The sequence below is a fragment of the Uloborus diversus genome, chromosome 9, assembly GCF_026930045.1.
Source record: "Uloborus diversus isolate 005 chromosome 9, Udiv.v.3.1, whole genome shotgun sequence".
Classification (NCBI taxonomy): Eukaryota; Metazoa; Arthropoda; class Arachnida; order Araneae; family Uloboridae; genus Uloborus; species Uloborus diversus.
In genome coordinates this window covers 141,836,590-141,863,820 of record NC_072739.1, presented here as the reverse complement: position 1 = coordinate 141,863,820, position 27,231 = coordinate 141,836,590, and the positions used below count along the sequence as shown (strand labels likewise).

The window sequence follows — 27,231 nt, the reverse complement described above, 5'->3', positions numbered from 1 at the left end:
AAAAATAATAATTACGTATATCCTCTAAAATGTTTTTAAGGTCATCTGCCGCTTAGTAAATTTTTTAACGATACTTTGAACATTTGAAAATGAAACTGCGCTAAAGTGTTCCTTCACTTGTCGATCTAATTCGTCGAGTAAACATGTAACGTACGAAACCAATAACAAACTTTTCAACATGTCAAGAATAATAAGACTGTATACTGTTTGACTACAGATTGTATGGAATTGGCAAACATCCAGTTAAGGCGATTCCATCTGAATGAGGGGAAAAATAAAAATTTTATGCACGTACTCCGCTCATTTGAATGAGACTCTGCTTAATTTAGAGGCTAACATACATCTACAAAATCTGACATCCCTGATAACTAATAGATGCTTCTATTTCCGCGTATAAACCGGATGTTTGCCTTTCCATACAGTCCGTCGTTAGACAGTATAAGTCTATCAAGTATTCTAGCATTATTACATTATTAAAACTTCTTAAGACGAAGAATTCGAATGATGCCTTAAAATCTCCTAGTTCTCTTGACAAGTTGTAGAGTAAATTGCGGTATTATTATATAAAGTGCATTTATGTAGATGTAAAGATTTTTATTTAGTAATACTTAAAAAAGAAGATCGCAGAAAATGAAAAATACTTTTCTACTAAATGCTCTCTCGATTATCCTCGGAACTTGGTGGTACATGTGCCGTGGATAATAAAAATCGCGGATAAATCGCAAAAAGGCTAAAATAAGAGACAGCAAAGGTAAAAATTATTTTTCCTCAAACACATGGATGCATTGATACAGTACTTTGTGCAGTGAAAATATCTGCAGTACAGTTCAAATGTTTTGTATTTGCGTACAACAGAACTAAACATCAATAAAAGAAGTGCATGCGCAATGAAAAAAGCGAAAAAAAAAAGAAAGAAAGAAAGAAGTGAGTAAAAAAACTATAAGTTTAACTTGATGATTTTTTGAGAAAAAAAAAGTCATTGGTTTTTGCTTCTTTCTGCAAAGATAAATGATCCTGACTGTTGACTGACTTGCGTATTATCGAGAGAAAACTATTTTTAATACATCGAATTCGACTACAGAAAATGCGAATCGAGTACTATTCGTATTACACAATTTAGACGAGTTTTAGAGGGAAAATTTTAGTTTTAACTCAAACCATCGTTGTATTCCAGCCCCTGGAGCTTACGATCCAGACAAAAGTATCAAAACAGTACTCGACTCCAACCCCAGCTATTCATTTGGAGTAAAATACAAGGACCCGAAACTAGATGACATCCCTGGTAAGTGAAAATTACTTTTTTTTTTCTCTTTTTACTTCTACTTAGTGATGTGCCGGATCGTCAAAAAAGTAGATCCGCGGATACGGATCCGGATCCAGATCATTAGTGTCAAGGTCCGCGGATACGGATACGGATCTCAATATTCCCCCCCCCCCCCAATTCTACTATACAAGTGTTTAATTTTTGTTACGGAAGGTATTCCCGTCAGAATAATAACATTGCTTATTCAAAAAATGTCATCTACGGCGAAAATATAACCAAGACAATGATTTACTCTCTTTAAAGAAATCTCCGTTAAAATTGAGGGAGGGTTGGAACGAACGGGTCAACGCTGCATCAATGTTTAAATAGAATGTGAAAAATAATTTCTAGCTTGCTCGGTAGATGTAGAATACAGGAGTAAGAGTGTAAAGCTGCTACTGGACAGACTAGAAATATTTTTTCGCATTTTATTTCAGCATAAATGCAGCACTGACACATTCTACCCAACTTACTCCGACCGACAGAATAACAAAGCCGGGAACACCTTTAAAACAGTAAATAGAGAATTTAGTCTCACTTTTTTTGAAGAATGCCGAGAAAAACCAATATGAAGAACATAACAGAAACTAATATTAAACTAAAAATTAAAAAAAAAAAAAAACATGTCCCAGAGGGCCGACCTGATATTGAGATGAATTTCGCGGGTCGGAACACACATTGTTAACAAATATGAACTGACAGCGGATAGAAATTTTAAATCGCTGAGCTTTTTCTCCTTATCCCACTATGAAATAGCTACTGATTACGCGTATAAAGGCTTTGAATTGCATTTAAAATTTCCTTAACGAAATTATACCTTTTACTGTATATAACTTGGAAGTTCCAAACAAATATCGAACGCAGAAAACTTCGTTCTTTTAATTTGGGACCAATATTTTTAACGCACGGGTAAGTTTTTACTACCGTAATTCTGAAAAAAGTTAAGTCGGTTTTTATTAAAATTTCCAGTAATTAAAGTTCTCCAAAAACGAGGCCAAGCTAAGGACACTTTCGATCAAGTCACCTTTTGAACGAAAAAATAACTATCAAAATCGGTTCGATGCCACGAATAGACACACAGATACACTTTTAAAACTTATTACTCGTTTCTTTTTGCAACGGGGAGTACAAATTGGCTTCTGAAATGATACCTTGTAATTTAAATAGGGAATAAAACTTAATTTAAACGGAATTTAAGAGTCTTTTATTCAAATATTTAAGAATTTTTAGAATAGAAAAGATCCGTTTCAGATCCGTCAAAAAAGTAGCGGATACGGATACGGATACAGATCTTTATTTCCCTCGGATATCCGCGGATACGGATACGGATACGGATATCCGGAACATCACTACCTACTAAGCTCTCTAAAGTATTAATCAGGCTCGTCACTTCGAATTTTACGAACATCACACGTGCCAAACCAAGTAACAGAAAAATCTTACATAATTAACAAGACGTTCCGTCAAAAACTAAACGAGCCTACTTTCCCGTATACCCATATCTACTTTCTAGTTCCTGATCAATATTCTCAAAAATAGCTGAAATAGAAAATTGTTTCAAACATAATTTTTTGATATTTTAAGCCGAATTCTAGGAGTAATGCCTCACTAATCTAAAACTAATGCTAAAATGCTGCACTAATCTAAAGAATTAGATGCGTAAAAAAATAAATAAATACACGAACAAATAAAATAGCTGCACCTTTTAAACAAAGCAGCTAATACACTTTTTTCCATTAAAAAAATCTCTAACCGCTTTAAAAAAAAAAGTAAAAAAAAAATTAAATCAATAAGCTCATTAAACTAAATACATCATATCAATAAATAAATAAATAAATAAATAAAAAATAAATAAATAGTTAATTAAACCGTTCTTTTTTCCCCTGTTGGCAAAAAAAAATGAATTAATTAATGCGATTTCCAAAACAAATAAAAAACAAAACAAAATGTCAATTCAAAGAAATAATTTTCAGTGTCATAAAAAATAAATAAATAAATCGTCTGCGCATATCTTAATGTAGAAACATAAAGGACTTCGAGTTTATCCGCCAAAAACTGAATACATAAATTAAAACTTTAGAGTAAAAATAAAAACAAGTCATATTAACAATAATTATTTCAAACCATGGCTGCGGAGTCGGAGTCTGAGTCAATCTCATTTTGGGATTAAAGAGTCAGATTCGGGAGCCGAAGGTAATTAATTCAAAGACTCGATTTTGGAATCGGTCATTTCCCTTACAGTACGCAACTCCATCAATGTTTGCGGAGTCGGACTTATTTTGAGATAAAGGAGTCGTAGTCGAATATCCAAGAATCCTAGTCAGTCATTTTTCCTCCGTGTATAAATTTTTGCCAAAACTACGAAGTCAGACTCGAAGTCGGGGAGTCGGAGTCCGACTAATTGTCGAGCAAAAGAGTCGGAGTTGGAGTCAGGTGCCCCAAAATTCTCGGAGTCGAAGTCGGGAGTTAGTAGTCAAGAGTTATTTCCAACAAAATTTGTTTGAAGTAAATCCTCCTTCAAATGCAGAATATACTTCAACTTTCAGTTTACCTGTAGGCGCTAATGTTAAGGATTTGAACTGTTCAAAATTGAACGGAAAATTGTTCAAATCAAAATTATATTTTATACTAGCCGCCTGCGGCGACCAGCTGGTCCGCCTTTTTACGCCAGGGGTGCCGCCTTCGGCGGCTGCTTAAATAAATTTCGTGGCGGTGTCAATCAATCTATATCTATCTATATCATTAACAATTTGAATAAAATATTTTCTAGATCTGTCTCCAGTTTCGTCGTTTGGAATATTTTTAAAGGAGGGGGAGGGGAGACACAAACGACGTACTCTTCATGCAAATTTGGTCGAAAAATAACAAAATGCACTTCCACTTTTATGTGAAAGCATTGTTTTTTCAAAGTCATGGTGTATGTGGGGGAGGGAGGGGGCATTGACATCCAATGTGCAAGCAGCCACCTACGGCGGCTGTTTGGCTAACTTGTCATTTACCTTTTTACTTCAAGTTTGCCGCCTTCGGCGGTTGTTTAAATAAATTTGGCAGCAGTATTAATCAATCCATCTCTATCTTTTTTTTGCGCCATTCACATTTTTACGCCAAGATTGCCGCCTTCGGCGGCTATCTACCTTTACAATCTATCTCTACATTTTCTTATCCATCTCTATTTATTTTGACCTCCTCACCCATTTTCTAATAAAAATAAAGAACACTCAAAAAACCGCTGTTTTTATTTAAGTAGAGCAAAAAGAAAAAAAAAAAAAGCTCAAATTCCCCGTAGTGTGCAAAAAGTAGCGTTTGACAAAGATAAAAAAAAATCTCGCTGTTTTTATTGAATTAATGCGCACAACTATGAAATGTAACGTAATATAGATACAGCGAAAGTTCCAGCTTGGGGGGGGGGATGGAAAAAGAAATAAATGCAATCCCTAAATAAAACAAAAAAAAAAAGGAAAGAAGAAAAGCAAGCGCTGCCGAAAAAACACGTTTCGGTAGGGCATTGGACTCGGGGCCGGAGGGGCTCGGGTTCGATCCCCGCTGGTCGAAGACCCACCGTCGTCATTAAAGGGGACTGGGCGACGTTAAATATGCTCGTGGTCTCAATGTCCTCCAAGTGAAACGATACCTCTGGGGGTGCTAGTACCAGGTAGCTATTAGCTCTTGGACTAGTTCTAAATTCTCATTAACTGTTCGATCCGGTGATGGTGCTGCCATCTATCGGTATATAAAATAATGGAGGCAAGGCACTTAGTATGCAGTCCTCGACATAAATACAGTTGAAGTCAGTTGTGACTCTTGAATAGAATAGAATAAAAAACACGTGGTCATCACGTCAGAAAATGTAGAAGTAAGCTATATAGTAAAAAAAAAGATTAACATTGCTTGCGATTAAGATTCCATCGTAAATATCGAATCGAAACCCAAGTAGTGACGTCACAGGCATAAAAGATTGAAGAACGCTTTTTTCGACTGATGCGTGAAAGGACATGATGTGTTCAGCATTAAAAAAATTGTAAAAAAAAACTATTGCGTATTTTTAAGAACTTTTTTCTTCTGAAGAGGGCGAAATGTTTTTACTATTACCAACTTAAATTTCAGAAATGAGGCTTTGATACTTCTCGCAGGATGATATTAGAAAAACATAAAACCCAGAAAAACATGCAAATTAAAGGTTTTTTCAAAAATTCATAAAAAATACAAAAATTGCTCTATCTTCAAATTTTTTTGTTCATCATATTTAAAACTAAATTTCCGACACTATAGTACCAAAAATATTTGTCTGGCGCGATTGGTTCGGGGTCTGTGAGGTTAAAAGTACTAAAAAGTGCTAAAAATCACATAAAACATTAAATAACTTTTTTTCTAATTAAAATATCAAAAATCGAAGCCCGAGGTGCACAATTTCAGCAAAAACTACACCTGTATACCAAATTTCATCCTCCTAGGCCTTACCGTTTTCCCGGGATGCGCGCCACACACACACACACAAACATCTTATTTTATTATATGTATAGATACATATTTTTCATATAAAGCTTTTTCCTACAAGTTTGTTTGAAGCAAATTCGCTTCTAAGTTCAAGATTCATTTTTGCCTTGAATTTTCCCGTAGGCGCTAATGCTAAGTTCTTTTTAACTGTTCAAAATTGAGCGAAAAATAGTTCAAATCAAAAAGTAAAATATTGGAATGAGGTGTCCTCGCTAGTGATGTTCCAGATATCCGTATCCATATCCGCGGATATGCGAGGGAAAATAAAGATCCGTATATGTTACTTTTTGACGGATCTTAAACGGATCATTTCTATTCTAAACTTTTTTAAATATTTGAATAAAAGACTCTTAAATTCCGTTTAAATTAGGTTTTATTCCCTATTTAAATTATAAGGTATCATTTCAGGATCCAATTTGTACCCCCCCCCCCGTTGCAAAAAGAAACTGGAAATAACTTTTAAAAGTGTGTATCAGTGTGTCTTTTTGTGGCATCGTAGCTCCTAAACAGATGAACCAATTTTGATAGTTCATTTTTCATTCAAAAGGTGACTTGATCGAAAGTGTTCTCACTTCGTTTTTGTAGAACTTTAATTACCAGAGATATTAATTAAAAACCGGTTTAACGTTTTTCACAATTATGGTAGTAAAAATTTGCCTGCTGTTAGTCATATTTGTTAACAAATGTGTGTTCTGACCCGCGAAATTCATCTTAATATGGAGGTCGGCTCTCTGGGAGATGTTTTGTTTTTTTAATTTTTAATTTAATATTAGTTTTTGTTATTGATTTGGGGTTTCTGTTATTCTTCATTTTTGTTTTTATCGGCATCCTTTAAAAAAAGAGACTAAATTCTCTATTAAGTGTTTGTAAAGGTGTTCCCGGCTCTGTGTTTCGTCGATCGGAGAAGTTCGGTGCAATGGGTCAGCGCTGCATTTATGCTGAAATAAAATGGGAAAAATTATTTCTAGCCTGTCCAGTAGCAGCTTTACACTCTTGCTCCTGTATCCTACATCTACCGAGTAAGATAGAAATAATTTTTCACATTACATTTAAGCATTAACGCAGCGCTGACCCATTCCTTTCAACTCTCCCTCAATTTTAACGGAGACTTCTTTAAAGAGTAAATCATAGTCTTGATTATATTTTTGCCGCAGTTGACATTTTTTGAAGGAACTGCCATTATTCTGAATACTTTCAGTAACAAATTTTACACTTGGATAGTTGAATTTAGCAAAAAAAAAAAAAATTGAGATCCGTATCCGTATCCGCGGATCTTGATACTAATGATCCGGATCCGTATCCGCGGATCTACTTTTTTAACGATCCGGCACATCACTAGTCCTCGCCGAGATCTTTCGAACAAAAAAAAATGTTCGAATCTGACTATTCACTCAAAAGTTATTAGGGGGGGGGGGCAGACAGACAGACCGACAGACATTCCTCCCCCCCCATCTCAATACCTTACTTTCCAATTTTTAATTTTTCGATATTTATGTAATTATTGTTTTTATTTTTGACTTTTTTTTTGTTTTTGTTTTTTTGCGATATTGTCAAGATGCATTAAGCCTTCTTTCATTTTTTTCTTCTTTCTCTGACTTTTACTGGGAAAGTAGGCTAAAAACTGAGCGTATGTACCTACGTATGTAAGTATACTATGTATGTAACTATGTATGTCCCAGTTTCTTCTCCCGAATGACCATCGAACCAGGTATCGATGGATTCGTAATCTTCCTGTCTTCATGTTTGGCTGCTTAACATAATCCTCCGATAATAATTAGCAGAGACATCAATTAAAACTATTAATTAGGATACTTAGATATACCCTATTTTTTGAAGACTTTCCTCCCTTCAAATTATAATTCAGTGCTTCATCTCAACTTTCCGCAACAATGCTTTCATCAAAATTTATAGCGTGAAGAAAATGATTGAGACGAAAGATATGTTGCCATTTTTTTTCTCGAATATGAACAAGTAAAATTCTTGCTTTTGTTTTAAAGGCTTTTCCTGTTACCGGGGGATTTAAAATATTTACTTTTTGGTTATTTTTCCGCAATCCGTTACTTTTTGGTTATTTTTCCGCTTTTTTTATATTTTGTGTTGTTGTTGTTGTTCAAGCGTGATTGTTGACCACACGTCACTTGACATAACTTTTATTTCCGAGGTAGACCGAGCAAAGCCGATTGACGCAGCTAGTATATCCATACAACTTGCAACTTTGCTTAACAGCTGCCGATATCCATTGGAAAAACAAGCAAGTTGTTCGCTGGAGGAAGGGGGAGGAGATGGCTCTGTAATCAAACTTTACTATTAAATAACTGAAATTTGTGTATTTCATACAATACTGGGGCTGACACTATTTCCTGAATTTCTTGCGAGAGACTTTTATCGTACGAACTACTTCATAACAATGGGGTCGTTTCCAATATTTTAAAAGTATTTTTTTCTGAAAGAACATGCTTAAAAACATAGGATCTAACCATTTTTGAAATAATTTGTTTAAGTTTAATATTTAAAAAAAATTACTTAAATCTGTGATCTTTCGTTGTTTACATTTCTTGCTGATGACATCACAAATGATGAAATGCCATTCTGTGTTGCCATTCACAGAGCAAAATATTTAATTCGCATCTTTACTCACATGTATTGTTAACAATATGGTTGATAGCAAGCGTAGAGCCCAATTTTAATTCGCTTCTTGATTATCATAACGTGGAAACGCGGTACAAAATGCACCAAAGAGCATCATTTGTGTCGTCATCTAGACCACGCCTTGTTTGCAAAATCGGACATTTTAAAAAATCAATTAAAAAATAACTGTTGGGAAAATGAAAGAATTTTCTTGGTCTATTTTATTATTATTATTTTATTTTATTTTTTGCTTATTGTATCTATTTCAGTGACTAAAAGTACTACTTTTGACTGAATTAAACAACCCCATTATATTTTGGCATTCTAATACTAAAATGTTCCCTTATATCTCAGTGTTCATGTTCTTGTTTGAAATTTCATAACAAAAATATTGAAGCCATGATAATGAACGGAATGAGGATTTTTTTTCCAAATAATTTCAAGACTCGGTTTCCTTTTTTTTAGCCCCTGGCGCTTATGACGTTGAAAAAGTGGAAAAAAGCGTTCTTCAGTCTTCGCCTGCTTACTCATTTGGTTTTAAACGCAAAGAACTAAAACCAGACTATGTTCCTGGTAACATTTCTAACAATAACTTTCTTTTTAAATTTTTCTGTTTCATTGGACCTAATTAATGTTTTGCTTCTTTGGTATTATTACGTTTGGAAAATACAGGGTGTCCATAATTGTAAGTCTCCTTCTTTGAAGTTGTCTAGCGACGAATCTGTTCAGATATAACGAAATTTGGTGTACAATAGAACGAAGGAATTGGAATTTGTTGGAGAGAATGAAAATAGTTCCAAATTTCGTCGCTGGAGGGCGTTGTAAAAGAAATACATTACTTCCCAATCATCAAACTTCGACAAACATGGCTTTTAGCTTTAGAGCTACGAACTTGAAACAGCTCGTAAATCGCGATAATCCTAGAATTTAAGTGCAGTGTCTCACAACATGTTCGTAGCATTCCCCAGAGCATACTGCTGTCAACTGTAGTACATGCTATCTCACGATTCAAGTGTGTAACTCATAAAATGCGCCCCTAGCGGTGAAATTTTTAACTATTTTTATATGCTCAAACAAATTCCCATTCCTTCATTATGTTTACCCAAAATGTCGTTAATTTTTGAGCAATTATTTCGCAGCTAGGCAACTTTAAAGTAGAGTTGTTTAATTATGGATACTCTATACTTCCTTATTTTTGTAGCATGTATAATAAAATACAAATTTCTCAACTAATTCACTATATTAAATCTCTATATAACTCTGCTTGCAACTCATAACTTGCATTAATGTTTGATATGATATCCGTATATCTTATTCTGGTATAAATGTGTGTAATTAATGCTCAACTTCAAGACTGAAGAACTTTTTGATTATTCATCAACAAACAGAACCTTAAGTTCTCAGCGGGCCCCTTCCCCTTCGTAAAACTTATACTCAGGGGTTAGGTCCCTGGTCTCTGGCCATGCTGACATGGGATCTCGTCGGCACTGGGGGGTTCTCATAGCTCTCTGTGTCATCATTGGTGAAAGATGTATACGGATAATGTGCAAGAATATGAAATCTCAATTTCTCAAAGTAGTTTTTCTGCCAAGGAACACGTTTTTCATAGAGTCAACATTATGAATTCATGACCTTGCATTACGCATTTTGAGCAATAAGTAAATAAATAATATAAAATAAAATAATCGACGAAACGATTGGCACTATAATTTGTCTTTCCGCTTTTCGAATTTATGAATTCAGATAAATCTTATGGCATCAAAATTAATTGAAGGAAGAGAACCAAACAAGCTCACGTTTCCATTATTAGAGCATTCCAATGATTTTTGCAGTCGAGTACAGAAAATGTTAAATTATGGATATAGAAAAAAAAAAATATGCTAATCATTGACTGTAAGCTTATTAAATATGCACATAAAAAATATTAATGCTATGAATCCCAATCATTAAGCACTTCAACGAGCTCACTGTCAAGGTCAAATAGCAAAAAATAACCGTAGAATATTCAAGATAAGTTTTCTAAATGCGCAATCTTTCTACTTATGAAGTAATTTGATATGGGATGAATCAAATCTCAAGTGTTTACAGCTCATAAGCAATGCGAAAAACTTTTGAAAATTACGCATGATTTGTATTTTATTTTTCGTTTCATTAATTTATGATATTTTAAATTTATGCATGTACCTTTTTTCTTTCTGTTTTTTTTTTTTTTTTTTGCCTTTAAATTTATGCATGTACCTTTTTCTTTCTGGTTTTTTTTTTTTTTTTTTTTTGGCCGAACTAAAAGGCGGGAATTTTACGCTTCAACATTTTTTTTTATGATTTCATTCAGCTTCATGTTTATTCCAGCACCCGGTGCCTATTCCCCGGAAAAAGTCGATAATTGCTTGAATGCGGCTCCAAGTTACACATTTGGGGCAAAGTTTAGAGATCTGAAACCTGATGATATACCAGGTAAATAATTAAACAACTTGGGAGGCGGTTTCATTTGGCGTATGGAAGCCGATTCAGTTTAAAATACTACTCTTCTATTGAAGGCTTGGAAAATTGTGTCAGGAAAATAACTGGACTTGAAATTTTTTGCATGCATGTTTTAGTTTATTTCACTGGGTATCATATTTCTTTTAGCACCCGGTTCTTACTCACCAGAAAACGCTGACAAATGCTTGAATGGAGCTCCAAGTTATTCATTTGGAGCCAAGTATAAAGATCTGACACCCGATAATGTACCAGGTAATTAGAATTAACAGGTTGGGGTCATAAACAACAAAGAAACGGAACTCCTTCCTTCTGTTTTTATAATTTTATCTTTATTTTGCGTTGTTTTGTTTTACATATTTTGAATTTTTTAAAAGATATATTAGAGAATAAAAAACATATATTTTATCAAAAACGAAATCTTGTTAGTTTCACAAGCATACCTAGAGTCTATAGTTTTACAACATCGGAGATAAGTGCAATCGTGGTGTCAAATCTTAGGATAATTTTTAACAAAAAAAAAAAAAAACACTTGTTTACTTCTAGAAAGATTGACACCATGAATAAAAAGAAATTTAATATTATGTTACTAACAACGGGTTGCTTGACTTTTGGTGACGGACAAAACGACAACTTTACTTTGTCTCGCCAAATTTGATACCAAACTGAGTCAACTTGTCAAATTTCTGGACAGACAGGCCAGCAAACAGATTTTTCAAAATATAAATCGCCCTTCATTTTATAAATGGTTGTTAAGATTCTTTTTTTCATGTTGTTAATTTTTCACCATGCTTCTAGTAATTTCAAAGTTTATAATTTGAAAAAAAAAAAAAAAAAAAAACAGACTGGTTACTTTGAAGGAGACAAATACAGAATGATCCTAAAGAGTGTGTAGCAACGTGATCTTATAAGAACTGCTGAAATAGCGAAACGTTAATTTACACAGATAAAATTATTAATGTTCCCATTCCTTCATTATCCTCAATTTAATGCATTGCATTTTTTGTTTAACCAACATACTAACAAGTCTAACCGAAATCAGTTCATATCATACTCAGCAAAGACAGCAACGTCATTTGTGAAAACTTCTAATAGAAGAGCTGACTTGCCTTTTTTTTTGTAAAATGAGAAAAAATAGATTCTGGCTGACCAGTCATGTGGACATCTATTTGAAATTGATATGATTGTTGTCTCCCGTTTCAGCTCCCAATTCATACAACATTCCGGAAACTGTTGGAGCAAAAGACAGCGTCCATTACCAAGCACCTAGCTTCACCATGGGTGGTAAGGAAGGCGATCTCTGGCAAACGAATAAGGTGAGTGGGTTGCTAGCTCTATCCCTTATTTGCTAAGCGTTGTAATGCAAGGATATGATGGTACACAAAGACCTCCGTGACAAGAGTAAACTTAGTCGAATCAACTTTCGAAAGGGCTGTTATCAAAATGTGTAACCAGGTAGAAAAGTGAAGGAATTGCTTAGAATCCTTCACACGACAGTCAACTCATCTGGCACATTAGGCACATGTGCCAGTCTGTCTCATCTCAGTGAGTTGATTTAACTTTTTAGTTGATTTAACTCATCAGGACATTGCTCATGTGAAAAGAGAATGTTCGGCAAACTAGTTGAGTCAACTCAGTTCAGTTTTAACAGCGTTGTGGAGCAGTTGCTCGAATAAATTTGGCTTATAAGAAGAAAAGTTGATTCAACAATGTTGACCAGTGTGAAGACAACGAAAAAGGTCAGTCAACTTGTTGACCGGCAACTTTTTCAAAAATTGATCCAATTAACCAATTCGTGTGTAGAAGGTCTAGAGGTTGAAAATAAATACTTCAATTTTTAAAAAAGAGTTACGATGCATTTTTTTTTAACAATTTGAATTTAAACTCAGACTTTTTCTTAAATAATTCTTTTTGTTTCGCTTGGTACAGTAAGACCTGTCTACAAAGATACCGTTGGGACCTAAGAAAAATATTGTAATAGACAGGTTATCGTTATAGACAATTTGATTATTCATAGTGACATTTTGCTGGGGCCAAAAAAAGTATTGTTATAGACAGGTTATCGTTATAGACAGTATCGTTACACACAGGTTTCACTGTATTGTGTAAAAAAACCAGTAGTTCAAAAAGCGATATAGGAAAAAAAAGAAGCAAGAAGATTCCTGTTTTCACAAATTCAAAGGCGTTTAGATGTTCAACCTCCCATGTAGAAATTCGAAAACAATATTTGCAGAAAGTGGGTAGTAAATATTAAAGAAAAAAAAGTAATAAATGTCGAAGAAAAAAAAAAGCGTGTAACGCATTTGGATAAAGCTCAAAGAGGACAGGAGTAGCTATGAAAGGACTCGAGATTGCGTACAATCCAATGTGTTTTAAATTGTCCTTTGTAATGATTCTACTATACAGAGAGGTCAGTCATAAAGATGAGGGAGAAGAAGCAGTGGGATTACCTGGAAATCCTTTAACTGTTTGTAAAACAGACGGAAATTCGAAATTATGTCCTCGAGGTTTATAAGTTCGTAGAATGAAAGTACATAGTATTATCTTATTTCCGATTCTATAGTAAATTTTTGCCTTAAATTTGCTGAAGATCAAGATTTACCATACCTCAATTATTTTCAAACAGTTTTGCTCGTTTCGCTGAAAGCTTCTTTCTGATGCCCTTGGACCGATCGGTGACAAAGTGCAACTTTATTTTCAGATTTTTAATGTAGTAAAGTCTAAGCCCATTCAAAATATTTTACCTCCAAGGAAGTACAATTACATATATGTAACGATAGGGAAAAGGGCTACGTGGTTCTAAAATATTACAGCAGATCACAATGGCCACCAGATAAGGAAAAGGAAGTATGTTTACTTTGTTACAACTGTCATGACCAAAAGTTTGGAAAAACAATTAATTTCAAGTATTTTAGTAAAACAAACTGATTTGGTGTTCTACGCGTTTAGCTACATTTACATGTAATAATAATCATAATTACCATAAAAAGTATGCTTAACAATGTCTTTTACCATGGACCCTACATCAATTCCGGAAACCCATTGCTAGATCATGCAATAGACAAGCTTCTATTTTTGCCCGCCTTGGAAATACACGTATATAAAGGCAAGTTATACCATTATTAATTTTTCAGTCGGTGGCCCTTTTTTGGCGTGGATCGTGAGCCATATTGCTGTAGTGCCCCTAGCTCCCATATGTGGGGGCCATGTCTCGTGCAACAGCCGTCAAATAATCCATGAAATAATATTTCGCTACATCAGTCCAGGATCCAGTCATAGTCCGATGTATTTTGTTATGATCACACGTGACTCTCAAGGCTGCTCTGATTGCTTCGACTAGCGCTAAACCAAATATTTTTTTTTCACATAACTTTACGACCAAAACATTTGTATGAATTGTATATTTACTTACCTTGCATATTTTTCCTCTTGTAGAACCCAGGACCCGGTTCCTACAACGTTCCTGAAGCAGATAAGATCAAACAGAAATCACCAGCTTATACGCTTAGTTATCGAACAAACATCCCAAGCGACAAGAGCAAAAAACCAGGACCAGGAGCTCACTGCCCTGAAAAGGTAAAAACAACAAGCTTACAGGCAAAACAACAAAAACAATCTTTCGTTCTTAACTCATCGTTTTCTCTCAATGGTCCATTTTTACTGTCATTAAATTTTATTTATAAATGATAAAATGTTCATTATTTATGAGGAGCGGTTGAAGGTAACATGTGTAATATCAGCATCATGTTTCGAATTTCGCTATGACACAAGTAGTAAAATTACTTACAGCACATTATGTCAAATTTTCACTTGAAATCTTCTAACACCGACAAAGTAGAAGTTTTAGGGGGGAAAAAACTTCTTCAGACTAACGGGCTGAAAAAAAACTTCATAAAGTGAGAAATACCCACCGATAATGTCACGACATAAATACCATTTGCAAAATTTATAGCTACCGGATACCTTTTGCTGTACTGTTTCAGGTGATGTTTTCAAGCTGCAGCCAACAAAAACGGGCTACAATTGATTCCAAACAAATACCTTGTAAATTTATTAATATGTAGTGGAATTGATGTGTCTGTGAGAGATAACCATAAAACAAAGAATGAAAAAAATTCCGGTAGTCTTCGAAAGTTCTTGTAGTATTCCCTAAAATTTAACATCTATATCATAGCAATCAGAGGGCGGGCAAAATTTTCGTTTTACCTCAGGTTTCACATTCACCATCGCAATTCGATGTCCACCATCACCATCTGAGTAGTTTCATTCTACAAAAATGATGCAGCGGTCCATTGTATACAGGAAGGTTACTAGTTTAACATTTTTAAAGTAAAATATCCTATGTCTAAAGTTTGCAGTAAAATTTGGAAGAATTTCACGACAAGAATCCAAATTCAATCAGCGAAAAAGTCAGATCAAGATTCTTCTAAAGGAATAGTAATTGATCGCATTAAATATTTAATGGCTCCTGTCCTGCTCAGTGACAAGATAGCAGTTGAGCAATGTAGTAATGCGTAAATACTATTCTCATAATTATAAGAACTTTTCAGCATCTTTTTATGTCTAAAATTTCTGTAATATAAAGCAGATTATTTGTCAAATTAAGCCTTAATTACGAAAACATGTTTATGATTGGTTGCATGTGTAAAGTGAAGCGTAACAAAATTTAGCATTCTCAAACCGGATACAATCTTCGACATTATAAAACCATGAAATGGAACAAAACAAAAGGAAATAACGAAAGCTTTAGTATTTAATTTCTACAATACATCGAGTCTAAAGAATTGTAATTTCAATTAAAATGATTATTCCAGAATTCAAGCCTTTTAAATTTTATAATTCGAAAAATAGGAACTATTATATGATCTTGGTGTGTAGATCTATATAAAAACCTGAACGGCTTGAGCATTTTGATGGTCCGTCAAAAATTATTTTATGTCAAATTTAACTTTTGTTTCATTCCATACTTCACGGTATGAATTGCAGATATTGCAGTTTGGTGCAGCCCCTTTTGATTTAGTTTGTATATTCTCCTGTAACTAAGGCTTTGAACATTTCAGGGTCCATGGTCTCATCATTTGGGCATTCGATCCACACCTTCCTACATAGATTTTATCAACTTGCCCTCTTTGAGACCTAGAGGAAGGTTAAGTATATTCCATACTTCAATGCATCCCCATTGCACTTTCCTGCACTTCAAAGCATGATTTGGAATTTTGACGTTTTCACACGAATGTTCACTTTATTTGACTCGTTTATTTTTTCTTGTTTTCTTGTTCTCGTGTTTCCTTCCAGAGCCAATAAGTAATCTGTTTAACTAAGATAGATAAAGTCAGAGATGGATACAAGGGAGGAGCGGTGGGGGCGATCGCACCTCCCTTCAGAGATTTTCCACCGGTAATTTTTCGAAAATGAAGCTAAAAATAACGCAAATTTAGACAAGTTTCATTGGTGTTGAGAGAAGGGAGGTTTGGGGCCCTAACCCAGAAATGTTTTGAAATTAAAGTCCAAAACCTTTGTGATATATATTTTTTCCACCTTTGGATAAAATTAATTTCAATCCAGTAGTAACTGACTACACTTGCAGGGAAAAATGCAGTGATTAATTCTTTTTTCTTTTTTGGCAAATCAGGATAGAAAAAACATGTTTAATTTTAAAGATAATTGAGATGATTTTCACTTTTAAGCAATTATATCTTTTCTAAAATCTAATTATAATTTTACCTTGCGCAACAAAATGAGTCATAAACAACAGCGGTATTTTTATTAGTATGGAACTTTTTCGACGTTATCAAGTTCAAAGGAACATAGGGTACTAATACCTCCTCAAAATGACAAGTTTTTAGAGTTGATACTTATAATTGAACGATGATGAAGTCAAAACATATATATTTAGGAAGAATACTGAAAACTGTAGAAAATATTTGAACTTCTTTACTTTTTGCTTTAGTGAGAAATAACGCAATTAAGGCACTTGATTTCTTGTGGAGTCCTTAAAAATGTTTCACGAAACTCCAGGTTTCATGTGAGGTTAGAGAAACCTGATTCAGAGTATGAAATCATATCCCGACCACATCGTCTAAATTAGATTTTGTCTGTGCTTATTTATAGTCATCAATTTTCAAGGAAATTAGACGTAGTCTTTTAAACATTGAGAAGAGAGAAAATGGAGGGAGTGAAGACTTTCATTCACGAAGCTAAGATCCCAAATCACGTGACAGATTTTAAAGCAAAGCATGGGAAGAAATCAGGTTTCTTTCGCCTGTTTCACGCAAAACGTGCCAACCATGCGTCGTCGTTGAGTCACGTGTCTTGGGGTCTTTGGGTCAGCTTTTGCTAAACCAATGATTGGACTTGCTCCCCCCCCCCCATTTTAATTCCTGCTCTAAGCTTTAAAACGTTATTTCATTCGACGAATAGAAGCGTTTTTGTGCAGTTAAAGCCGTCACGTATGGATTACTATTTAATAGAAAAAGAACTTAGTTCTAACGTGACATTTTTCTTCATCTTTAGCCGTGTCAAAACGAGTAAGTTATAGCACAGTAAAATCCCGTTGCAACGGATATCGAAACAACGAAATATTCGTTTCAACAAAAAGCATTTTGACGAAACTCCCCTTCCAAAAAAAAAAAAAAAAAATCCTTTGAAATAGTTGTTATAAATTTAATTTTGTCGAAGTCTAGATGAACCAGCTGAATCGGTTGGAATGTTTTAACACTAGTTCTTTTTTCTATTACAGGTGGTGATGCAGCACAGTCCAGCGTTTTCTTTCGGTATTCGTCATTCGCCATTTTCTCACCAGTACCAGAAGGAAGCCACTGCCAGAAATAGTGAAAGAAGCGTTTTCCAGCGCACTGTTACCCAGGATATCCGCGTTTCCGACCAGGATCGATGATCTCAATAACTGGAAATTAATTGTTTTCCAAAGTGATATGCAAAATAATTCGAATATGTGACTGTAAAAAGCGTGAAAAATCCTTTATCGAAACTCTTACTGTGCCATTAAAATTTGTCAATGCTACCGGTATATTGTTTCACTATAATCATGTATTTGGAGCATCAAAAGTTTATATTTTCATCAGTAATACGCAAAAAAACCCACAAAAACTTTAAAATTAAATTTCTTGCTTTAAATTAATTGAAAATCTAGAAAATGATTAAAAAAATTGCAAAACACATATTTAAAAAAAAAAGTGTAATTTTAAGAAATCAGCCACAAATTTTGGAATGTCAAGTAAATTTGCATTTGGAATACCTAAAAATAATGCGTAAATTTAAGATGAAAACTTCAAAATTTGCACAGTTAACATTTTTTACTTTCCCAAATGTATTTTTATTAATATTTTTGTGGTTTTACGCTTGATGTGTGTTACTTGTGTGATAAAACTTTTCAACAGCTTGATGTAATATTGAAGTTTGAAAGGATATTCTATTAATTAGTGCTCCATATTTTGATTTTTGAATTTCATCTCCTGTTGCATTTCGTTATCCTATTTTATTTGTCCATTTTTATTGTTTTATTTTACTTATTCACGAAAAGTATATTTGTGTAGTAATACGAATATTGTAAAACTTATTAGTTAACGTTTAATGGCTTCTGTGATATCTAAGTTTAATTTCTGATAGGAAATATCGTTTATGGTCCAACGCTAAGCTCTTCGTTTTTAACATCAATCACTAATAAACTGATGCTTTACTTGGTGTACCATTTATCGTTTTTAACGTTCTGTAGTTAACTTGTTTGTTTCATGTGGAGTGAAGTTTTATTAATTTGCCATTTTTTTAGTTATTGTGTTTAATGCTTTGTTGTTGGAAACTTGCCAAGTCCTGACGCTTATAGTTTTTTTTAGTGCAACTATCATTTTCTTCTCTTTGTACGGTAATATGTTTTGTTGTCTCGATTTGATTCGTAATTTTTTATAAGTTCGAAGATTGGTTCGAAGTCTGGTGTTGTACTTTCCGATATTTTAATTTTAAGATAGCTCTCATCTCAATTGGAAAATAAATCAGATTTTTTTTAAATCAATGAACTTTAACAATAATTTCCTGACTTGTGAGCAAAAGATAATCGTAGTTAATTCAACGCAGCTGGGTGTACAATTGAAATGAATATGAAAAAAATAACAATAAGTTAAATGCCATAGTATTCAGATTAATGAACTTTTATATCATGCTGCCTATTGCTTCGGGATAACGAACCAGGGTAATACTCTTACTGAATTTAATTACAGTTTGATTAACGGGAACTTGTATTACAAATGAATGAACTGTCTTTTTTTTTCCTTTGGAAACACAGAGCTCTAAATTATACAATTTGCATTTGATTTTAATGAAAACGATCTACTTTCGATCATAAAAATATAATACTAAAGAAAGTTATTAAGATAACGTGCAAATAGTGTGTTGTGAAAAATTCAACGTTTATATTTTACTTATAATTAAAAAGAAAAAAAAAGATTTGTCACAGAAATGTGTAACGTTTTAAGAATTCGTATATTTTTATTTCATATTTTTCGACGTTTTCTTTTTCAAGTTTTGATGAAACAATTTAATTTCTGTTCTTTTCGTTGAAAAACGTCGTGCACAAAGTTAATAAATTAAAACCTTTGTGAGTACCAAATACATTGTATTTTGTGTAAGACAATATAAATTTCAATTTAAAAACATTCTTCCTTTTTTTTGCTAAAAATTATGTTATGGCTCAAATTTTGAACTGTATTTGAACTGATTGCATCAAATCGTACAATTTCAACCATACGCACATCTGGCCATTATCATTTGGAATATACATGAAAGTAGTAGTATATTCAGTAAGTTACAAGAAGAATTGACAGAAGAAGTTACAGAGGAATTGACTGAGCTGGCGGTGTATTTAATGAAAGTATAGTATGTTTTGTATTCTTGTAATAACTTTTATGTGATCCTATTGTTCTGCTAAAATGCGAAAGGAATGTTAAACTTTAAAGTTATTGCTTCATAAGGGAGATGGCTTAAAGAAAATCTGCCTTTGCTAATGCTTGCAAGGTGTAGTTGTGGATGCAAACAAAATTAATTGTTTTTGATATTTTTTGTTACGGAATAATATTGTAGTAAAGTGAGAGTTTATGTACATTGTGAAAATAAAACTTTCTGGTTATCTTTCTATTTGGATTTCATTTTTCAGATGATACACAAATTCTTCCAAAATATCTAGAACAACAATTTTAACCTTTTCATATGTTATCACCTTTTGGGTTTCCAAAATCTTTATCAAGGCCTCTTTAAAACAATGTTTTTTAAATTTGAAAAGAAAGAGAAAACAGTTCTCTAAGAAGAAATGGAGGTAAATTTTTCTTTTATTTCCAGATTCAATTTTGTAGCAATAATTGTTACAAGGAAAGAAAAATTAGGGGAACATAGTTAAAATTTGTGTAACGCATATTTGTGTGTCTGTCTGTTGCATCGTAGCTCCCAAACGAATGAACTTTTTTTTTTTCTTTTTTATTGCTTGAAACGTGGTTTGATCGAGAGTGTTCTTGGCTTGGCTATGATTAATTTAAGTTGTTTTTTAAAATTTTTAATTAAGTTTTTGTTGATAAGTTCCTTTTCATAAGTTAAAACAAGGGTTCTCAACAATTCCAGGCTCTGCGTCCTCATTAACTATGATTTTCGAGTTTTCTGTTCGGTTCGAAATACAGGAGTTTGAATACGTTAGGTCTGAACTGGCCCCAAGTTTTATAACATTTGAGAATTGATTATCAAAGTTGCGGCAAAAATGATACTAACTTGGCGATATCTCTTCAATTTCTCCCAAATCCACTGCCATAATATCAAATGGTGCAAGGTAGTTAAAGTTACATACAGGTCGAGCATCTAGAACTAAAGTAATGTTGTGTGGAAAATAATGCAATAAATGCCTAATTTAGCAAGATTGCAAAAAATCAATCTTATAAAACCTAAAAAAAGCAACTATTTACAAAATTTGTAGCAATTTGACAGAATAAAAAAAAAGGATGAAAGGATCTTTCAAGACAAATTGCTTGTTTTGGACAGGAGCACAGCGAGCAAATTGTGACCTCGCTAGTAACACGAGAATCTACTATCTGATTCATTGTTGCAGAGGGAAAATGTAACTTTAAGAAATGCTCAACTTCCACAAGTCCTTATTTTGATTTCATTTTGTACACGTATTCAGAATCTCATCAAAAACAACTCTGTTGTAAAAATTTCCCCGCCAAGAAAACCTTTAAATTATCCACACAAAAAAGAAAACCTGCATCCTAAACCCAAAAACCCTCAGCCATAAAAAGTTATGATATCTAGTTGCCCGCCAAGTATCTGCCAAACTATCATCCTCCCTCTTCTCATTTTTCATCACAGCTACTTCCATTAGAACCTCCTCCCACCTTCAACTCCTCAGAAATATGGATAGATCTTTTAAATTGTTTATCTTGTTTGGCGGGAAGCTTTTTGCTCACCAAGCAACCACTTCACTTTGGAAAGCTTCCCGCCAAACAAGATAAACAATTTAAAAGATCTATCCATATTTCTGAGGAGTTGAAGGTGGGAGGAGATTCTAATGGAAGTAGCTGTGATGAAAAAGGATAAGAGGGAGGATGATAGTTTGGTAGATACTTGGCGGGCAAACTAGATACCATAACTTTTTATGGCTGAGGGTTTTTGGGTTTAGGATGCAGGTTTTCTTTTTTGTGCGGAAAAGTTGATGGTTTTCTTGGAGGGGAAATTTTTACAACAGGGTTGTTTTTGATGAGATATCACATCTTTTTGCATTGATATTATTACTTTGTCTGTATTTTTAGAATTGAGAACTTCAAGTCAGAAAATTTTCAATTGAAACAACGCTGTTTTGTGTTTTTAAGGAACAATAATGGCTAGCCTAATTTTACGTCAAGTTATTTTCTGACTATTAAGATTCTATGTTCATTTTGCGAGAATTGGGCGGTTTAGATTTTATTGCAATTCATGTATCCTCTCTGTTGCAAAGAAAACTTCTTGGATAATAAAATACTATATTTTAAATTATATTGTTTTCGAGTATTTTACAACTTCGCAATAAATTCTATTACAGTTTCTTTATTTGACAGATTTTTCAACATTTTCATGAAGGTTTCTTTAAATGTTTTACAGCTTGAGGGCTATTTTAATCTAACTTTTCACTTTTTGTATACTTACATTTTTTCTTAAATCGTGGATTATTTTACGTTTTATGGGATAATTTTAATTGTTTGGTGATTTATCTTTTTCTTGATATAAGTCTTTGTCTTGTTTAATACCTAGTTTTGTTTAAAAGTTCATTTAAAAAACGAAATAACGCATGTTATCACCAAGCAAAAAAAAAAAAAAAAAAAAAAAAAAAAGAAAGAAAAAAAAGAAAAAACTAAGCCATTAAATATTTTAAATTTGAATGTGTCAGGAGATCTATACAACTTTACTTGATGTCAAATCGCGGATATCCCAAATTTGCCATAGCGAATGCGCATGTTGCGCGCGGACTAAGCTCATTAAAAGTCTTGCTTAAATTAATTGCAAAAATTTTTTCAGCTAACGAATTACTGCAAAGCACGGATATCCACACACGTATTTCATATATTTTCAATTCAATATGTGTTGTTTGTGAAAAATCCATTAATTTAGAAAATAAACAAACCAATAAAAAAGTGCCATTTTTCGCTTTCAATTAAAAAGTTATATGTGCCGTATTCATATGCGTACAGTTTCATATAATTTGTCACGTAAAATATTGTAATGGTTTAACCCCAGTTTCGAACCGACATTTAAAATTTCTTCCCTCCATAAATATATCAAAACTGAAAAACAGGGGGAAGGAAATTTCGTATCGGCAAAACTTTTGGGGAGGGGGAGGGAGAACAGCATTCTAATCTCATTCATTAATTTGTTTCTCTGCTTAAGTATAAATAAAAAAACAACATAGAATCTGAAAACAGAAAGCCCAATGAGCTAAGTCTGCGCGCATGCGCAGTCGCTGTGGCAAATTTGTGATATCCGCGATTTAACGTCTAGTTGCAACTGCTGGATATGATTTAGTCTTGATTGAATTTCATTTCCTAAGACAACTTTGGAATAACTGTTAGATCTGTTCTAACCTTGCAATTGCAGTCCGAGAAAAACAAACCCTATGAGCTGAGAGTAAGTATATAAGAATTTAGGGAAAATTAGTGATTTTCAAACTTCAATTACTCCGGCCCATGATGTCCCGGGGGTTGAATTTTTGTATATGTACTCAATGGCTCCCAAAAATATGTATACAAAAAATCATCACCGTAGCCCCCCGGGGGGCTGTGATAGAACCACGGGAAGGTACAATTTGGGGGGGTGAAAACGAGGGGGGAAGGAGAGGGGGGTCAAATGGCACAAAAGGCACATCAGTAGGGCACAAGGAATGTGTGTGCGAAATTTCAGCTTGATTCCTTTTTTTCGTCTGGGCTGTAGCCCTGTCAAAGAAAGCGAAAACTTTTTTGAACAGCGATTTTGTAACTTTAATACCTCCTCCCCCTGATGGTCCAGGGGATTGTATTTTGGTTTACGGCGTCAGGGGCCACTAGAGATTGGGTGTACCAAAAATCAACTCCGGAGGTCTTCATGGGGCTGAGATACAGGGGGGTGAAAAACCCAAAAAATCCCAATTTGTTCTGTCGTGTAATCTTGTTTTTGATCGCTTTTATTTTCTTTCGTCTTTGGCAGTGGATTTGCTTTTGTTGGCTGCTGACGTTTGGTTTCCTTGGCGGGGACGGGACGCTCCAGCGTCCCTTGAATCGCCGTCAAATCATTTACAATATGAGAAAATGCAGTGGAAAGAAGTAGCATTCACATTCAGGGCCCGATTAGAATATTGGGAGGCCCTAGGCCAAACAGTTTTTTCGGGGCCCCTTACAATTCCCAAACCTAAAGAAATATTCTTCAAACCTCGCAATTTCAGAAATTTGCTAAAGCAATTTTAGCAATTTGGGGGCTACTAAAAAACAGGGGGCCCTTAGACCGCAATCTCTTTGGCCTATTCAGTAATCAGTCCACAGACCTTGTTCCCATTTACGAATGATTAGCGCACCAAAGCTCGCTTTTCACTGCCATATTCAATAACCGAGTGGAACCTCACAGTCAAAAACTCGAATCGCTGATTTTGTCGCTTCCCGTTTGTATGAGGAATCCGGTTTGGCTTCTTCAATCGACTAATCCGAGTGTTTGACTGCAGTGCGGCGGGGGGGGGGGGGGGCACGTTCTTAAGGGGCCCAACAGCCAAAGAAAAAAAAAGGTGGAGGCAGGTTTTTAAACTTTGGAACCCACTGCATTGGTGTCTCTACTTTCAAGAACAGTAATTGAACTCTGTAAAAGTTGTTCCTCTGCCAAAACAGTGTCATTGTCAAGTAAACAACTTGTCATTACTAGAATATACTGCCTTTGCCTCTTTGATCCGTAGTCACTCGAGTTAATTAATTTCTAATCTGACCTGGGTCGTGCACAGGGAGTGGGGGAGAAAGGACACATGTTAGGCGGGCCCGAGTCTGAAGGGGGCCCGAGAATTTTTAAATGAGAAGCGCAATACATATAGGGACGTAGGGGTAAACAATATGGGGGGGGGGGCGTAAATGTCATGTGTGACAAGTCCCAAAATTTCTGTGCACGCTCATGGCTCCGACTCCAGGAGTTTTTAAGCCTTTGACTCCAACTCCTCTGCCCCAAAATTAGTCTGAATCTGACTCCGCAAGAACTGGCAGCAGAGTTGCGGACTTTTGACTGACTCCGACTCTTGAAATGTTAAACCTTTGACTCCCGCCTCTGATTCCGACTACTTTACCCTAAAATCAATTCGACCTCGACTTTGCAGCACTGGCTAAAACAAGTGTATGCTACTCGTGGACTATATTTTAGAAAATATGGTGCAAATTCTATTTGCTGAACTGCAAGACTTTTTACTTGAAATATCTGTACCTCAGAGATAGACTAGGGTAAGTCCCAAAAATTGTGATTTTCTGTTTATTAGTGCATTGTATGTAGAATCCTATTCCACATCGAGCCAAGTAAACGTAATTCTTAAAAAAAAAAAAAAAAAAAAAAGTCCTTTGTAATTATTTACCAGTGTTGATGAAGTACGCTTCTCATCCTTTGCATACAAAAGACTAACGTTTTTCCTCTCCTCCTCTTAAATAGTGATTGTGCGACTTACGTTGTTCTGGCTCTATCGTATAGATATATGGGGTTTTGTTTCTCTCAAAACTATGAAATAGTCTGTATTTCTCAAGAAACTGCGATACTCGTCGCAATGTCGCGCTGTTTCTGCTACTGGTATGAGTAAGTTCAGAGCTAAAGTGGATCAAGTTGAAAAGGACTTGATCCACTTAACTCTGAATGCCTCATAATGCTCTTGATCCGCTTGGCGCCCAACGTTACCGTACCATAGTTGAGGCACTGAGAAGCAAAGGGATGTAAGTTCCGAAATAAAAATTTTGGAGGTAACCAGTACGAATAATAGGGGCAGTGGCGTAGCTAGGGTGGGGCGAGGGGGCGATCCGCCCCGGACGGCACTTTTCGAAGGATGGCAAATTAACCCTTTTGATGTGGAAAAAATAAACATAGTTTCCAAATAAGGAAATCATGGTTTTAATCTGTTACTGCAGGCAAAAAGAAAATCTTCGAATTGAAAGTCCTTTGTGTCACAAACTCTCAGATTAAAAAATTACTTTTATACAAAACTTTCTGCCTTCTTTCAAAAAATTTCAAAGCCTTTCTTTATAGCATATCAGTACAATTCCTTGTTTTTTTTTCTGAGGGGGCTGCAGTGGACAGTCATGGGACAAATGTTTTTTTTAGACTGTAGAAGTTAACTTTAGAAGGAAGAAAAACAATGAAGTTTTCCAAGTTTTGGAAAAGAAAGAGTTTACACTGGATTTTTAGAGAGTTTCTTGAAAACCTCTTAGTAAAACAAATACTTTTTTTTTTTAACTTCAGAAAAATGGTGACAAGAGTAAGGAAAGGGGGGGGGGGGAGGGAGAAAAATGTTACACGAAACAATTTATTGCTCATCACAGGGGTGGCTTTATATGTTGCAGAGTCTACTTGGATTTCTCATTCATTACGAAAGTTCTCTATTTCAAAAGAAACAAAAGGGATTTTTGTTTTTTCGCTTTTGAGAGTAGAAAATTTATCCGACAACTTTGGATCACATGTTAGTCTATTGTTTATGGAAGGTAAGCGAATTTCGTTTTTCAACATTTGGTTTGGTCCCTCAACTTGGCCAAACATAGGTCTAGTATTGTTTTTTAGCGCATTCAGTTTCAAATAATTCCGGTTGGGAACCTCTCCCACCTCCACTCTGTAGTCTAACAGCGGCGAACTCGCCTACTTTGTACCCATCGACTACTCTACTATCCTCTCAGCATCATGTTTTATAGCATGGTTTTTTCGAATTGTTTTGTGCTTCTATGTCTGTTTGTCAATATGTACTGTAATTGTCTGTGATCTTGTTTGTTTGTATGTGTGTGCATTGTTATATGTATATGTTGAATGTTTAAAATAAAGCTCCGGGGGTCCTAAACTGGTTAAATCACTTAGTGATAGGTACAGTGGGCCCCCGGAGAGTGAAGTGAAGTGTAGTCTAACAGCGTGGAAGATAGCTTCAAAATGTTTTTAGGAGGGAGAGTTCTCGACTCTTTCATCCCTATTCCTGATATCACCAAATATAGCTTAGAAACACGGTTTTACACTTCAATGTTTAAAAATTTCTGGGTAGAGGGTCTTTCCTCTAACGTAGCAAGCACAGCCAAAAAGTATATATTTAGACCTTTAATACTGAAAACTTTTCTGGAGAAAACTCCTACCCTCTCTTCAACATCTAGCCTCAAATTACGTTTTTAAAACTTCGATACTTTAATATCAATTTGTGCAAACAGCATTTAAACCTTGACTATCCTTTACCTCCTAACGTGATCAAAGATACCTTAAAATACGTTTTTAGGACTTCATTATTCAGAATTCTTCCGAGAGAGATACCTTAACCCCCCCCCCCCCCCCCACAATCTAGAGTCTCGAAAGATTAAAACTGCATTTTGGAAGCTTCAATTTTGAAAAATTTCCGAGGAAGGAAAGCCTCACTCCTCAGACTTTTTCCTAACGTCCCCAAACATGGAGCAAAATTTCGCTCATAGAACTTTGCGCGGGTGGGAGAGCTCGCTAATCCTTCCTTCTCAAAGATACCCTAAAATTAACATCAGCTTTAAGAAAAATTTTGTGAGGGAAACCTGTCTCTGCCCCGTTTGCTCAAATTTACTTAAATTTTGCAATTTTTCTTCAAGTGTGTCCCCCTTTTTTTCTTT

General features: G+C 34.7%; 1 protein-coding gene across 3 annotated transcripts in view; it reads left to right on the top strand.

Moving 5' to 3' along the window:
- The window catches only part of LOC129230104 (adhesive plaque matrix protein-like), an 83,548-nt gene extending 63,501 nt beyond the window's left edge, over window positions 1-20,047 (top strand). For 2 of the 3 annotated variants that reach the window (XM_054864502.1, XM_054864503.1), the window contains exons 19-24: window positions 1,175-1,282; window positions 8,891-8,998; window positions 11,054-11,158; window positions 12,107-12,219; window positions 14,339-14,479; window positions 17,643-20,047. In XM_054864502.1, the coding sequence (XP_054720477.1) occupies window positions 1,175-1,282; window positions 8,891-8,998; window positions 11,054-11,158; window positions 12,107-12,219; window positions 14,339-14,479; window positions 17,643-17,798 (731 nt within the window). In that variant the 3' untranslated portion in view covers window positions 17,799-20,047. Of the gene's footprint in view, window positions 1-1,174; window positions 1,283-8,890; window positions 8,999-10,774; window positions 10,880-11,053; window positions 11,159-12,106; window positions 12,220-14,338; window positions 14,480-17,642 lie in introns of all 3 variants that reach the window. The other variant, XM_054864504.1, reaches the window with a different exon arrangement.
- The last annotated feature ends 7,184 nt before the right edge of the window (window positions 20,048-27,231 follow it).